General features: G+C 49.9%; 1 protein-coding gene across 12 annotated transcripts in view; it reads right to left on the reverse strand.

Moving 5' to 3' along the window:
* Positions 1-16,937, reverse strand: part of col25a1 (collagen type XXV alpha 1 chain) — a 138,277-nt gene that overhangs the window by 42,064 nt on the left and 79,276 nt on the right. For 11 of the 12 annotated variants that reach the window (XM_030338526.1, XM_030338527.1, XM_030338520.1 and 8 more), the window contains exons 5-8: positions 9,235-9,261; positions 6,949-6,975; positions 1,571-1,642; positions 882-998 (exon numbers count right to left, since the gene is read on the reverse strand). In XM_030338526.1, coding sequence (XP_030194386.1) covers positions 882-998; positions 1,571-1,642; positions 6,949-6,975; positions 9,235-9,261 — 243 coding nt within the window. Of the gene's footprint in view, positions 1-881; positions 999-1,570; positions 1,643-2,608; positions 2,669-6,948; positions 6,976-9,234; positions 9,262-16,937 lie in introns of all 12 variants that reach the window. The other variant, XM_030338521.1, reaches the window with a different exon arrangement.

The raw sequence follows: 16,937 nt of genomic DNA on the forward strand, positions 1-16,937 counted from the left end.
TTTTCTCAACAGTGGCCACTCAATGCGCTTTACAATACTGCCTAACCGTGCAAGGAGCAGTCAGGGTAAGGTTTCGTGCTCAGGGACACCTCGACACTCCGGGAAGCGAACTAGCAACTTTCCGGTTACCAGCCAACCCGCTCTACCTCCCGAGCCACATGCCGCTCCAAAGGTAGAACCAGAACTAGAAAGAGAGAGCTTAATCTCTAGGAAAAGCGCTGCAACCGAACAACCGCTGTAAAACGACCGATTGGAAGATGGGGTGTTGGGGAAAGAACAACAAAAAAACAGCAAGTGATCAAAATGTTGAAGGGGAGTGAATAAACAACAGTTAATATTCCCTGCGCTGCCAAAGCCGGTGTGGCCAGGAGAACAGAGATCAACCCTGCAGCCCTGGGAGGGAGTCTCGCTGTTTTAACGGCGGGACGTAATCGACAAGCCGCAAGGTCTTTTCTCGGCGAGAGCCTCTACCGTAATCAGGGTGCACATAAATGAGTGTGAGGCCTGTGACAGGGCCGGCATATGGAAAGGGTTACACGTTTTTTTCCCCAGCTTTTTTTTCTCCTGAAAGCCCAAGCGTGTAAACACACACATCCATGCGAAAGGCATGTTCTCAGGGGCCTTCTTCTAATGCTGGAGTCACTAAAAGATATTAGGGCCAGAGCTGTGTAGCTTAGCCTGCCATGCATTCATTAAACCGGCTCTCCAGCCCCGGTTCCCATGCCAAGGTGGTTTCCAGCAGGGCCACTCCCTGCCCTCTCTGGGCCCACCGCCGCACACCGCCCGCCCAGCACCGTCAAACCCTCCCCAGCCCTTCTGACGGGTCGCACCAGGACAGACACACCCGTTAATAACACACACACACACACGGCGGGACTCACCGGTACACCTGCAACGCCCCGGGGCCCGTCCTTGCCCGTGTCTCCGGGGGGTCCTCGGGGTCCTGGGGGGCCCGGAGGCCCCGGGGGCCCGGGGGATCCGGCCTGGCCCTGGTCGCCCTGTGTAGAGACCGCCCGGACATGGTTACTCTGCCACGGTGGGACTCCGCAGAGACCGGGGTCTCTGTGGCGCCACGGTGATGCTACGAAGGGTGGTAAGATAACGGGCGCGGCGACGGGGGTGCGGTCGGACGCCGGTAATAAGTTCTGTCGTCTAAGGGCGTCGCCATGGAGAAAACTTTTCAGAGTTTATGACTGTAATAACCATATCTCCATGCATGCACTCCTATTGGCAGCCATTGAGCAGTTAGCCCACAATAGCACGGTGTTATATAGATGGATACATCACGAGCGTCCATTATTATAAAACCTAATCACACCGTCGACAGATGAAACAGCAACTCATAATTTCATTGACACAACAACACTATTATTTTTATAGTTTCATGAATAAATAAAGATAAAGGTATCGACTTTGAAGGGGTTTTAACGGGTGCTTCTTAAGAGGCTTGCATGCAGGCTAAAGTAGGAACGGCTAAGGCGGGGGAGAGATCGTCAGCAGACCGGGGTGAGATCCGGTTGAGGTGGAGGAAAGGGAGGGAAGAGGAGCAAAGGACACAGGCCACTACTACCTTAATGAGACGTCTCTTAATGAGCTGCTGGTCAGCGGAAAGAAAGCCATGATTGATCTTAGGGAAAACCATCTGAGCAGGTGAGGTCGAGAGGACGAGAGGTCGCAGGTCAGAGGTGAGAGAAGGTTGGAGGAGGAGCATGAGGTCCCAGGTGAAGAGCAAGGAGGAAGGAGGAAGGCATTGGCAAAAAAACAAAAGGAAAAGGGCAGAGAGAAAAACAGAATCATGTTAGAAAACCATTGTCCCCCATGGAGCCCAGACCACGCTTTCACCAGGGGGGGGGGGAAGAAATCCACACCTTCTTTGCTCCTCATCAGTCCCATGTCAAGTGGTGGTTGTATTCTGAAGACTTCTGTCCATAGTTACTCCCTGAGCAGGGCTACAGGCGAGGGGGGGACATGATGGGGGGGAGAAAGAAAGCGGGAACTCCTTCACTGCCGCTTTGAAAGCGCGGTCTTCATCCCCCGAGTGCTTGGCGTGACAGACCCCCTCCACCCACCTCCACCCACCCACCTCCACCCGCCCAGCTCCAGGCAGCAGCTCCCAGTGGACGGACACTAGCCCTGCCTCTGTGAGGAGGTCAACCACCAACCCCTGCTTCTGTTCAGACCTGGGTATCAGCCGTCGTAGGGTTTATCACGGTTAGTGAACTACGAGTCAATCATTAGGGGCCAGTGATGGCGTCTTGGAAGGGTTTGGGCTGGGCCAATGAGATCGGATCAGGTCAGTTAAGGATTTTGGGTCTTCAATTGTCTCTCAATACATTGTTTTACTTTACTTAACAATGCCATTGACATTGTGTTGTGTCTTTCCTAATCACCAAACTGAAAGTGGAATATCCTAACAAACAGTGGAGGTAGGTAGTTAGTGGATGTAGAGTAACAACATCATGACGAAGGAGTTAGGGTCTTATATCTCCTAGCCCCTAAATCCTAGCCTTGAGTGGTGGTACGTCCCGTCCAGTGGGTGCTGCTGAGGAGTGGAGGAAGGGGGTTGGGTCGTACCAAGCGACTCTGGGGGGCATTTCCACTGACAAACCTTGACGGTCAGGATTTGGTTGCTGTGCAAAGCAGCCAGTGTGGAGAGACCTGGCAACCCCTACAGGAACACACAGTAGAACATGGCAACCACACGCACATCATTCACACGTTAGGGGGGTACACAATGACAGTTGGAGCGGCCATCTTTCCTGATGTCATGCACTAGGAATCCTCCGACGTTTAAACAAACAGCTGTGGTGGAGTTTCATGTTTCAAAACGACTGGTTTGATCTTTGTAACATTGTATTATTTGATCATCATTATTTCAGAATCAACCAAGGGATCTTGAGCTTCGGATGAGTTTAAGAATGGATAGTTTGGGTGAAAGGACAGCTAGGACAAAGCAGTCCGGCTGTCCTGGCATTCTGGATATTTCTTAAATTATATATTCTCTTTTTTCCGGCACAACAAAGTAAAGCTGATGCTGTTTTTTATATCGATATATCAAACCCAGACACAACAAAGAAGACGTTCCCAGATGGCGGATTGAGGAGTGAACCGTCATTCTCCCGGAGATGCCTGACACATTAAAGGCCTCTCCGGGGTAACAAAAACCCAACACACTAATGGTCATTGTGCATTTTAAATTTAGGGACACGCCGGCGAGTCAAACAAATAGTTTCTCCTCCTGTCAACGTCTTGCAGTGACAGTTGGGATTCACTCTCAGAGACACAAGACGCAGCCTATGTGGCCCTGATTGTTGACTATAAGACGTCACAGTTGAAAACAAACTTCAACCAGAATGGATACTGGAGATTCCCAGACTGGCAGTTGGTGTTGAGCTCGGATGATGTCCCCTGTCCATCTCGAACAGAGGTCTTTAGGGACCAGCGGTGACGCTTATACAACATACGTACGTTCTGAGACGTGACCTTCCAATGACTTCGGGTGTCCGATATCGGAATGCCTTTGGTGACGTGTTTTTACGTTTGTGTGATTTCTCGGGGTTTCTTTTCATGCTGCGCTTCAATGCCGACGACGCACATGTCCGATAAATTACACGCAAACGGTCTCCGAAGAGGGTATGTGCCGTATCGAAAGGGGAACGCATCGATCAAAATAACATGTCGTCGTGACAACACGCCCGTGACCGAACTTCTCTCGAGAAGACTGAACAATCGTTTTATCATCCCGATGTATCCCATTGCTAACAGCGTCCTTCTGTCCGATCACACAGGATGTATGTCCGGGCTCTGGAGAATGATAATACGTGTGTTTTCCAAGCGCGACCGCAGGCCGCTGTTGTTTTGGATTTCCGTATAAAATGTAAAACCCGTGGCACGGTGGCGAGCCAACAGGGCTCCGATCCACTCCTGCTGTGGGAGCGATGGATACTCTTACTGGGAACACAATGGTGGATCTGTCCCTGACTGGGCCTGACGCGCAAACAGTTCCCAGTATGGTTATTGACAACTGAAAACATCTTGGAGAACGAAAGGAGGGGACAAACGCTGGATTAGGGCATTGTTGGGTGGGTCCAGTGTGTGTGTGTGTGTGTGTGTCTGTGTGTGTGTGTGTGTCGGTCGAGCCCATTTTGCAGGAGCTCTTATTTATACACAGGGAGTCTGGCTCTGCTAGCATGTGAAGAATTGGAAGATAATACGTATTGGAAGCAAGACAGATGATGATGATGATGATGATGATGATGATGATGATAACGACGATAATAACTTGCCCCCCAAATAACACCCCATAGCCAGAACAGCTTTTAGTCAGGTGTGTGCTTGCATTTGTGTGTGCATTTCTGCGTGTGCGTTTGGGTGTGTGTGTGTGTGATGGTGCATGCTCGCGTGTGTGTTTATGCACGTGTTTGCGTGTGCGGCGGTGCCTGCTCGCTTGTGTGGACGCGTGCCTGGTTCTCGGCCCGTTGTCTCTGGTGTCACGGCGGTTGATTTCCAGAACACTCACCGCTCGCAGGCTGGGCGTGTGTTCGGTTGTTGTTCTGTTTCTATCCCTGCGCGGAGCGGATGCTGGTTGTTTGGTGTGTGTGTGTGTGTGTGTGTGTGTGTGTGTGTGTGTGTGTGTGTGTGTGTGTGTGTGTGTGTGTGTGGGGGGGGGGGGCTGCTCTGGGTCCGCCTGCAGCGGCGTGATTGCGACCGTAGTAAACGAAATGCAGCGAGATACGAGCACAATGAGAACCAGACCCAGCAGGCATCCCCTCCAACCACATCACCCCCCCCCCCCCCCCCCCCCCGCCTGCCTTTTGGTGCATCCGTCAAAATATCTGGTGATGGAGTTTTAAAACCCAAAACCTCCGCGTTTGAGTGTCTCCTCTCTCCTATTGCCAGCGGACTTCGGGAACAGTTTGACCAGCGCAGACATTCCCTGTGAAATCCGGCCAATCATACAGTTTCTCTCTCTGTCAAACGGACAAAGAGGAATTCGACAATTGCCCTTCTGACAGCTGTAGCTGCAGTTGCATTCCTTTGAGGAGACCACACACACACACACACACACACACACACACACGCACACACACACACACACACACACACACACACACACACACACACACACACACACACACACACACACAAAGATAGCAACCCAAGCTAATTATATCCCGATCAGGAGCGTCTGCAACACATTTGATTACCTTCGCCGGGTGGTCAATCTATCCTTTGCCACGTGTCTCCCATGTGACCTGCGCTCTTCCCTTTAACTTAAAGGGATGACAGAGCACGGATCCCAACACATGGACACCAAGTGACCCCGCTGTCGTTCTGTAAATACGTTTGGGTGGTCCAATGGAAACACTCACTTCATCTTAGACCGGAGAGGCCGAGTCAAACTATAGGTTGACCTATGCTTGACTACAGGACAACCCCAAACACACACACACACACACACACACACACACACACACACACACACACACACACACACACACACACACACACACACACACACACACACACACTCTAACCTAACCTGAGCGGTCTTTTACATAATATCTGTAATTGATTTACTTGGGAGTCGTTTATGGAGAAGATGGAATCAGGGGGAGATTGGTTCTCCCTTCAAAGTCAATACCTAACTCCTGGTTCTGCCATGCAGAAGTACAAGGCCAGACAGCACTTGCTCTCTCACGTCTTCTTTGGTTTAGAAGGTCCCAGTAATGTGGTTCCAGTTCATTTGCCTGCTCATCGAATACAAATTTAACCACCCATGGAGGATAACGCGATTTAACGGTGACCTTAAATACCCTGTCCCCTCCCATTTGTGTGTGCTTGTGAATGTGTGTGTGTGCCTGTGCATAGCTTAGTAATTTCCTTCTACTCGGCAGATCTGTATCTCAATCTTGTATAATTCCCAGATTCGGCAGCATCATTCGAACTTCGAAAAATATAGATTTTTACCATCATTATCAATTGAGAGGTGACGCTCTCAATTGAGAGGTGAAACAGTTTGGTACGTTTTGTCTGTCATAAATCTTGCTTCGGACGGAGTGACTCATCTTCAATGAGGGCCCCTGCTGACAGCCCTCACCTGATCCTCAGACAGTCTCCGTGCCTGGGCGGCTGTTTACCATCTGTCCTCGGCGGGGAAATTAATTAGCACCACTTCAAGAAACCGCGACTCTGTATAATCTACCAGACAATGATGGATGGTGAGGACACACTCAGACGTGTGTGTGTGTGTGGTGCACTAACCCGAAGCACACACCAACACACACAATTAGCTTTAAACAAACCAGCAATAGCTCATTCCGAGCGCTTTCTATCGGCTCTGACTTCTTCCGAGCGGGTCGCGAAAGGCATTCAAATAAAAACGGCGGAATTAATTTGGCTGCTTGTCAAGCGCAATATGAGAAGCACTCACATCATCATCATCTTCGCCATCATCATTTAGCGGGCAGACCCTTATCGAAGTGTCTCATCACTAGCCTGGGAGCCATTAAGGGAACTTAATGCGCCACTTGTCACGTTACTGCGGCGATGATTCATCGGTAATTGCAGATTAAGTGATCCGAGTCTGGCTCCGATCTAGGCTGTGGCCAACGACTTTACGCACTCCGGTTGGGGCCCCGACGGGGCAGTGATGTTCCTCAACACTTCATAACAACAATAAATACGACATGAATGTCTGGATAATATCGGACGTCGAAAGGATACCGATTAGTTCTTTCCGATCTTTTTCACCCTTTTTTCTCGGTAAACGTCGGATTGAAAAACGGCTGTAAAAGTACTGGGATTCTTCTGGTGTTTAGCCACTGAATATCTGGTTTCGTTGGATCTGGGTTTTTTTTACCCACAATTCCTGCGGGGGAGGGACTTTCAGTAACACATTCATCAGCCAATCAATGAAAGGACAAGGAGTCGGATCTGACCACATACCCGCGGCCCCTGGTCGCCTTGGTCCCCCTGCAGAGGCAAAAGATGTTGTGTTGAAATTCAAATATCTAACACACACACACACACACACACACACACACACACACACACACACAAAGAGACTCACAACACACACATACACACGCACACACAGACTCACAACACACAGCTGAAAATGCAGACCCACAATCTAACTGGCACTTGCACACGCCACAAAGACGCGAACACACACGCACACACACACACACACACACACACACATACACACACACAAACTGAGGCATAATTCAAAACACATTGATGAACGACAAAAAAAATAGGCAACCTCAACTATTCATTGTGGTTGTGAATAAAATCACTTATGATAACACAGACTGACGTAAATAGAATATAAATACAAAAGTATATAAAAATATAGAGTGTGGGATAAAGGTAGAGAGAGAGAGAGAGAGAGAGAGAGAGAGAGAGAGAGAGAGAGAGAGAGAGAGAGAGAGAGAGGGAGAAAGAGCAAGAATGAGAGAGAGAGAGAGAGAGAGAGAGAGAGAGAGAGAGAGAGAGAGAGAGAGGGAGAAAGAGCAAGAATGAGAGAGAGAGAGAGAGAGAGAGAGAGACAAAGAGAGAGAGAGAAAGAGAAAGAGAAAGAGCGAGAAAAAGCGAGAATGACGGAGAGCGGGAGAGAGCGAGAGAGAGAGAGAGACAGAGAGAGAGAGAGACAGAGAGAGAGAGAGAGAGAGAGAGGGCGAGAGAGTGAGAATGAGAGAGAGCGAGAAAGAGTGAGGGAATGAGAGAGAGCAAGAATTAGAGACGGAGAGAGAGAGGGGGGAAGGAAGGAAAGAAGAGGTCTTGTGGGATATCGTGAGGTTTTGCTTAAGGTTTGATTCCAGGCCGAGCTGCTGAAGCCAGGTGAAAGATACGGACTTCTCGCCCAGTTTCCGTGCTTTGAAACAATTTCTCTGCTCTTGTCAGAGCCCCTATCCCAGTGGGTGAGCGACGGCGTGCATGGCGACTAATAAGTACCTCCGTAGCTAACGCTATTTCTAAGAGCGTGCCACTTCCTGTAAGCCTCGCTGTGGCGGGCAGGGCTGGAGTGTGTGACTTCCTGTCCTTCTGTGATAGTGCAGTATCGGGAGAGCAATAGTGGGAAACGTCATTTGAAGCTAATTGTAGGCAACAGTCAGGAGACTGCTGAACATCCTTGATACAGCATCCTGTAATGCATCACTAAAGGCCACACTGACCACACACTGCTGTTCTCGCTCATGTGAAATTATAGCTTTCTTGTGGAACCTCACATGAATGACGTAAACACTGAATAAACAGCTTGAATAAATGCAACATTCATAAGCTGACATATAATCTATTAAAAAAATCTATCTTATATACGGATCGATCTTTCCACGCCATCGCTGAATGTTTGCGCCAAAAAGGCTGACATGATCGAAGTCTGGCAATCCAAAAAAACTAATTATCAATCGATCTATCTTCCCATGTCATCTTTAAATGCCAGTGCCCAAAAAGGCTGACATGATGGGAGGAGAATGTCTAATAACTCTGGTACCAGTTCCTGAGAACAGGAACATCTCTGGGGATTTGCGAGGGTAATTGAACACAGTTGTTGCGAGATTTTCAATGTGCACTGGAGCCTTGTGCAGTGATGCCTTCTGCTGTGCTTAATTACTCTTCTTAAGAGCATCTGTCTCGCAGGGAGAAGGCTGCCATTGTGTGCCAGACAATAACGCTGTGAATCTCTGTGACTGCAGATTCACTGGCTGGGCTTAATCAAACAGAAGGGGACTCATCAACTATCATCCGCTGAGCAGAACTACTGGTGATCAAGCAGTAATAATGAAAACAGTAAAAAATAAAGAACTCAGCAGCACACAACTTCTGGTATGCCCTCCAGACGCACGAGAGATGCTTGTGGTGGACGTTCGCGCACGACTGCGTTTTTATGGCCGAGCGCTCAGCGAAGCGTCGACAAACATCTCCTCGTCTTCGGGACATTAAGTCGTCCACGGGCTGCGGCGCTGATTTGTGAACTATATTATAATTTTGAATATTGCAAAAGACTTGAGGTTGCGAAGATGTTTGGCGCATTGTGATCCGCAATCGTAGCGTATAATGGCCCACAACGAGGCCAAGTGTGAATAAATCGTAAACTTTCTTCTTGGGTCCTTAACGAGCCTTGGTGGATACAAGGTTTTTCTACGACTTCTACGAAGTGGTCGAACAAAATCTTTATGCGTACATAAAAGAATGAACAAACATCTGAAGCTAAATATAACTCACCTTTTCACCCTGGGTACCCGGAGAGCCCTGTAGAGAGTGGGAGAGGGAGAGGGAGAGGGAGAGGGATGGAGAGGGAGGGAGGGAGAGAGAGAGAATATTGCAATTCAGAAAACAAACAGGTTTTTCATTGTGCCTGTGAACAGAATTTCCGATGACAACATTTTATCATATGAATACGATCTTGGGATGGGCCCAATGTTTAGTAATTTCCAGTAGGGAGAGACGTCATCGCTGAGACAGACCGTCAAAGGAAGAGACACACACAATCAACAATAAATCCAGTTGATTTTTAATTCAAATCAACATTGTGTTTTTTTAGCTTGACACTAACCTCTTTACATTCAAATCAACGCTCAGACCACTTACAATTAAGTGAGCGAGGAGGACTATGAGAACCGCTGTCTGCTTATACAAACACTCAATTAAAACCACACCGAAAAAACACCGGCCTGAATCAAGCCTCTGTTTATGTACAGGCTCCAGCCCCGCCATCTCCAAATCAAGTATTGGCTGCGCCTGCGTTGTGAAATACACCGAGGGGACCTTTTACATACTAAAGCTTTTTCTGCAGGGTAATTAAGCCCTTGTTTCTTCCAGTGTATGTCAATCAACACAGAGGGAGGAGGGGGGAGTTGTGGGAAGGCTTTGCTGAAAGGTCATGGGTGAACGAGTGTTTAATGGAAGCGCGTGCGTACGGAGGTTGGCGGTCGGAAGGCTGGCGAGATCACGGTCGGCGTGCGGCCCCGTGAGGAGCGCTCTGTCGTGCGCGTTCCCGGAGAATGGAAAAGGAAGCTGAGGGGGAAAAGAAGGGTTTGCTTTGGGTTCTGAGCGCTGCTGTGCAGCTCTGTCGCTCTGGTTCACGGCAGGGCCTGCTCAGAGTAGGCCCTGCCATGAAGTCAAGGCTTTTTATGTTGCGGGAAAGGCTCGTAACGGTCGGCTTTTGTGTTTCGCGTTGTGTGGCGTTTGCAAGGAGTAAGCATGGATCAAGTTTCCCTCTGCCATGAATACGTCAATAAGCTGTGTTCTCTAAGACAACTAACGTGAGTCATTACTTGCCTCACGTTGGAGGATGACTGACCACACGGGGGGTCACACAACAGCGGTTATAGTTCATAGGCTCCATTGGCTAAAATGGTACACAAAGGTTTTTAGTACGCACAGAAGTAGCAGCAGCAAACGTCACGTCACAAAACCCAAATTTACACGCTACTCAGATACAAGCGTCCACCTGCCACAACCACACCCGCACGCAAGGACACCGACACCAGAGGGCTTGTATATGGAAAGGAGCCGCTGCTTGTATCTGCCTCCCAGTCATCAAATCAATTATTTTTGGAAATGGGCTTTTGTGGTGGACTGGCCCACACACACACACACACACACACACACACACACACACACACACACACACACACACACACACACACACACACACACACACACACACACACACACACACACAAACCCTCCAACATCCTGCAATGCATACGTTCCAGAGATGAATTTCAATTCCCCTTCCAAGTGCCGAGGCAGGGGGGGGGCAGGTACAAGTTCCAACTCAGACCTCGCACGCCCGTCCGGTTCGGGCCAGAACCGAACTGTCGGTTCAGGTTGTCGCTGACTGCGCTCGGCACCGCGCTCTGCTCTCGCTCGGCTCCGAACGGGAGCTAGCCTCCCTGCAGCATCATCGCCCGGTGCAGAGTGGGCGTGACCAACGACCCCGCATCCCCTCCTGCCTCTTTATACGTTTAGCAACGCGGCACGCGGCGAAGACTTTAAAGACGTCCGCAGTGTAAACCCCTCCGTCGTTTGGAGCCGAACGCACCTCACTAAGGGGTGGTCCGAGGGGCTCTGCAGTCAGGCGAGCGCCACACGCTCTCTCACACACGCATCATGTGAACTTATAAAAAGTAAACGCTCGGTGGTTCCAGAAAAGGCTTTTTTCCTAAAGGGGAAACCACAGGGAGGTGCAGCCCTGGAAGCAAAGGAGACCGGCTCTTTACTGCACCGTGCCATTCCCCCGAGCTGGGAGGCTCCGGTTTCCAGAAGTCCCATTGTGAAGGAAAATCAGATCCCAGTTCGTTGGATGCTGTTGACTGACAACCAACGCACAAATAGTTTGACGGAGGAAACATACAAATAGTTACACCCTCCACCCTAGAATGACTTAAAGCAAGACCCCCATGTCACGGCCTTGCCAAGTTTCAATTACGCTTCTAAATAGTTGGTGCACCAAGGCACTGGGCACCAACACTTAGTGGAAAGAAACTCTTCAACACACACCGCATTCAAACACACACACACACACACACACACACATAAGCAATCATGCACGCGCTAACACACTCACGCACCACGTGACTCTGCAATAAAATCAGATTGTTCCTGATAACTGCATACACTTGGTGGAAATGTTTTATTAAAACAAAGTTCACTTGATGAAGGGACGTATTTTATTTGACGTCCTCAACAGGGGCAGAAGCCGCGCTTTTCTTAGTGTGGGAAACTTTTCGAGGAAGGAAAATAGTGGAGGGTGGCCGTCCTAGATGTGGTGGACGGTTTGAGTGTTGGATATTGTGTTTTCGCTGACGCAGGTCATGTTACCTGGCGTACATGAACCAGACAGGGATTCGATTTCTGAGATGATGTGTTTCCATATAAGTGTTTTCTGAACAAACAGAAACGGTTTGTCCATGAAGACATGTCAATGGTCTCTCGTTTTAAGGATTCCTCTGTTGCCTCCTGTACGTTTTTCCAGTGCGTTTTCCTCCATCTGGTAGCAATACACCATTTGGTGGAAGGGATTTCTGATCTCGATGTACTTCTGCACCTGCTGATGAAGCAGACCATCAGAATCCAGGAGGACAGCCACCCATCAGAGGGGAACCAGGGGGGGTAGAGAGTTTAGGATTAGCATCATGCTACAGTACAGAACAAGATGTAATACCAAGCGGTCCATTGGTAAAGCAACCACAGCACAGCTCTGATTCAGTGGCCTTACCCAACCCCGAGAATATTCTGAAAGCGGTAACAGCTAATTGTGTTCAACTGTAAATAGTTGTGTTTGCATGCGTTCGCACCATTATAAACTCTCGTCTTCATCTGTTCGCGGTCTATTAGCTGGTGTGTTTCAGTCAAGTTACTCGCTCTTTGAGCAGAATCCCACAGGATTATCCACAGCATAACACATTAGGCTGTAGAACGATAAATAGTAGGCATGAAAAGCCCCCAGATACGAATGCAAAAAGCGAGGGCAATTTGTTACATATTTCACAGGCATCTTGCACGCAACTGCATGCTGATTGCAGTAGAGCCTTGTTAGTACATAGAGGGGTTTGGCTAGTGGCAGACAGGCCAGATAAATCATCTTTAGGACTGCACTTTGAAGAGAAAGAAAAACACAGACACAAGAATATAAAGACCCTCTTTTTACAGTTTGGTGATAAATGACTGGAACCTTGCAGCAAACTAGAAACAATATTCCTCTGCGAAATAATGATTGGAAACGACAGATCGAGCTTAGACCCTGCATTGTCTGTCGCTCGATGGCAACGCAAATGAGGTCTGGGGGCCTTTAAAGAAATAAATAAAAACCAACATGAAAGATGTTTTAAAGAATTGATTCCAATTCCTGGACGTAAATCAAGGCCTGATGTGAGCGTAGCAGTCCGCGGGTAATGCTCCAACGTACGGCTGGCCGTGGGTTCGGTAATAACCTCTACCCCTATCCACATACATCTCTCTTACCACTCGCTCCCTGCCAAATCCTGACCACCGTATCCTCCAGCGACCAGTGAATAGTGGCTACTAAACGAGGGAAGTGATGAAACCCTTGGCACTTCCAAACGCATTTCAAAGAGCGTTCCGACAAGAAGAGAAAAAAACAAAGAAAGAACAAGAGTCGACGACTTAATGGGCAAAGCGACCTCAGGGCCAGAAGGCCACAGCTGGTTAAATCTGATAATGAAGCTAATTCTAATTCACATCTCTGGGAAGCCATGAATTGGGTTTTATTAAACAGCCTCTCGGCTCTGGGGAGGAGAGTTGTTTTTTCCGCGCTCCGTAATTACGGATTATTCAGAAGTTTAACGTCAGTCGGATTAAACGGTGTTAGGCGGCAGGTTCTGCTGGCGGCGCACAAATCTACGAATAAATATGTGGAATTATGCTGAAAAACGGGTAAATAAGAAACTTAATAAGGCTCACCGTATTGATCCAGTAAGCCACGGAGGGGAGAGATTCCCGGGGGACCGGGTGGAAGTGTGCCCGCTGATGTTCAAAGAGCTCATTTTCTCCCCCGATGTCTCAGCGTAAGCTCCAGCCGTCCCACTCTCCGGATGAAGTGATGCAAGGCTCTTCGTTAATTGAATATGTGTGTGGCTATGTGAATGAAGCTGTGGAATACATGCTCAGCTCAAAGTTAACGGAAGACCCCAAACTCCTGCCCGTTTATCCCCCTTCCCCCCAATGTGGGACTCACTATTTCAGCCTTGTAGTGAGCAAATTACACACACTCTTCTTTCTCACAATTACTTTGTCATTGCCATCACCTAATCATTATCATCACCTCATTCGAAGAGTCTTGGCCGGACGATGTCTTCCATTCTCTGTCAGACCCTCATGAGAGAGATATAACTCAGGTTCTCATCAGTACAGGGAGTAGGAGTTCTGGTTCCCAGAGGCTAGTAATCAAAGGATACACGTGGTTTAACCTATCCGTCACAAAGCACCGTTTGCACCAACCCTCATCCTGATACAACCACGGCCCTTTCTGTCTCACTGACCACGGAGTACAACCTCAGACCCCTGCATCTCCATGTTTCACCTCTCCCCCATCCCCAAAGCATTGTTTTTACCCTAAACGTGACGGAAGACGTCTTGACAGCCCTGCTCCGGCTGAACTCTCCTCCCTCCGTTTAAGCTTTGGTTGACACTCGCTCGTTTGTTCCTCTGGGCTTCAGGGGTCCGGTGAGATACAGGGGAGGCCGTCTCGCACTAGCACACAGAGTCCTGAGAGGAGAACACCAGGACCAGGTCAGTGGGGCGCGAACTGAGAAGGCACGTGAATACCGGAGTCTGGACCGCACGCCTGCCAGTGGCGTAACTATCGGTAAGCAGGGTATGCGGGTGCGTACGGGCCCGGGCCAATCAGGCCCCCCAAAAAAAAAAAAAAGAAATCGTTCCACCCCCCCCCCCCCCCCCCCCGTCAACAATCGCTCCGAACCCCCCTCCCCCACCCCCCGTGTACAATCCCCCCCCCCCCCCCGTCAACAATCGCTCCGAACCCCCCCCCCCCCGTCAACAATCGTAACGGGGGGGGGGGCCCGCCTTGAACATCTTGCATACGGGCCCGTCGTTGCCTTGTTACGCCACTGACGCCTGCCGTATTGCTTTCCATCACAGCGACCTGGTAAACGTATCGAGATCCAACAGATCCATCCATCACGCGCGGGGTCCTTTCGTTGCCAGGAGCAACCTGTTGCCAAGCGGCCCGCCTGAACCCGAGGAGGGACGCGGCCCCGCTGGCCCACATGGAACCAATCAGCGGAGCCCGGGGGCCTCTGACATTCAGAGCAGCGCTGCCAACAACTACTGCTTTTTACTGCCTCCCTCTTTTACCACCGCCACCTCTCCAACACGCCCCCCCCCCCTCGCACTCCCACCCAAAACAGCAAACAGCTCATTTAAATACATGTGTGTACAAGTAGGGGGCCCCAAACAAGGCTCTCCTTGAAGCTGCGGGGGAACATAGCTGCTAATATTGAGGGCTGATTCTGCACTGTGGTTGGAATGGACGTCTGGATCTGCGGTAGGGGGCGTCTGATCCGAGACTTATTGCTCTCGGCGAACAAAGCGACTTGATGAGGTCCCCACATGCCAGGAACCTATCAAGGGGCCACATCTCTGGAGTTCTCACGGAGCACTGGGTGTGTCCGTCTTGGCGTGAGACCGAGAACGCTGAGGGTTTCGGGTTGTGCGGACTCCACGGATTCGGCCTCACAGGTGTTTACACAAAGGAGGGCGTTGGAAGCAGCGCAACAAACTCAAAGTCGTCCCGAGGGGAGAGTGGAGGGGAAATGGGTTCCACCGCGTCGGAACCTGGCCGGACCTCTTGAACTCAAGACTTTCCGAAGACATCTTTTGTTGCTTCTGTGGCCAGCTGCTCTCAATGCACAGCCACCCCTGATGTATACAAAGAGACAGCGTGCATGCTGTCATTTCCACCGAGAGTGTCTCCAGAAGGAAGCCATCTCACAAACAACAGAAAAGCAATCTTCCTCTCCGCAGTCTATCAGCGCACACACACAAACGACACAAGCTGGGGAACGGAGGTGGCAGACTGGAATGGCGTCAAAAGCAGGAAAATCGCAGGCCTTTGGAAACATTTCCGGACGTTCCCAAGCGGTGTGGGGACCGCTGGAACTGGAACAAACACACACACACACAAAGAAAACCCCATCATCGACGAATTCCGAAACAATCTGTAAACCTGGAACGGGGTAAAAGAACGCCGGGTAATAAGAATCAGGAATACCACTCATCCATCTGCTAGTTCTTCGTCGGGAAAACCTCAATCACATTAGCAGCGTTCCCGGGGGAGCGGTTCTGAGAGGCGGGCCGCTAATGGGGGACAGGGATGGGTGTAATCAGAGCGGAATGGGCGGGAACGCCAGACCACAAGGGGCTGGTGCCTGTCAGGGCCGGGGTCTGGACACTGGGGGTGAGGCCGGGATAGTGGAACCGCACAGACGGAAAACTTCTGGAAAAGTCCGAAAAGGAATGGGAAAAGGCATCTGGTTCCCATATCGACGGCATCGCACAATTAGTCAGCGTAGCGCGACTTGGGTGCGTGTGAGAGGGAAAGAAAGTGTGTGAGTGTTTTTGTGTGTGGGTTTACAGGGGTGGCAGAGGTGTGGTGGGGATGTTTGTATCTACAGATTGTGTTGTTTTGTGGTAGAGATCTACAGATCTGCAGAGGGATACTCCAACGTGCGTGTGTGTGTGTGTGTATGTTGGTGTGTGTCTGAGCCTGTTTATTTGTGAAATCAGGACCTCAACAGAGGCCAGACCGTTCTAGTCAAGAAACAGGCTAAGAGGTCATGATTCAAACTCAACAGGGACCCATTATTATAATATCGAAATACCGAAAAAGGTTGTTAAACATTTTGAACCCATTACGGGGAAGTCAAAATGGCTGCCTAACTCGACTCACATCCTAGTAAAACTGCTCCCAGACCGCTTTAACAGTCATGTTAAACTGCGAGAAACCGGGAATCCAGTCAAGTCACTGCTGTAAAGCGCAACATAGAGACCGAAACAAGCTAACCGAGCCTCCTGCTTTGAGGCCGCGAGCCTTGGGTTTGCGCTTTCCTTCTTCGCCAGGAACACGCTGGAAGGTCTGAAGGTCTGAAGGTCAGGGCGGCTGGGCGCGCAGAAAGGTCAAACTCTTAATGATGTCACTTCCTGGCCCGACGGGTTTCCCCCGGCGCCCTCCAAGCCCAAATAAGGGCTGTCACGTCGGATCGACCTCTCACGGCTCCGACTGGGCCTGGCTTATGTTGACAGAGCCAGCGCCCAAAGGTGTGCACGTAAGCATACTGCGCTGGTGTGTGTGTGTGAGTGTGTTTGTCAGAGTGTGTATGTGTGTGTGTGTGTGTTTGTCAGCCTGTTGGTGTTTGTGTGTGTTTGTCAGACTGTGTGTG

Source organism: Gadus morhua, chromosome 17 (assembly GCF_902167405.1).
Source record: "Gadus morhua chromosome 17, gadMor3.0, whole genome shotgun sequence".
Classification (NCBI taxonomy): Eukaryota; Metazoa; Chordata; class Actinopteri; order Gadiformes; family Gadidae; genus Gadus; species Gadus morhua.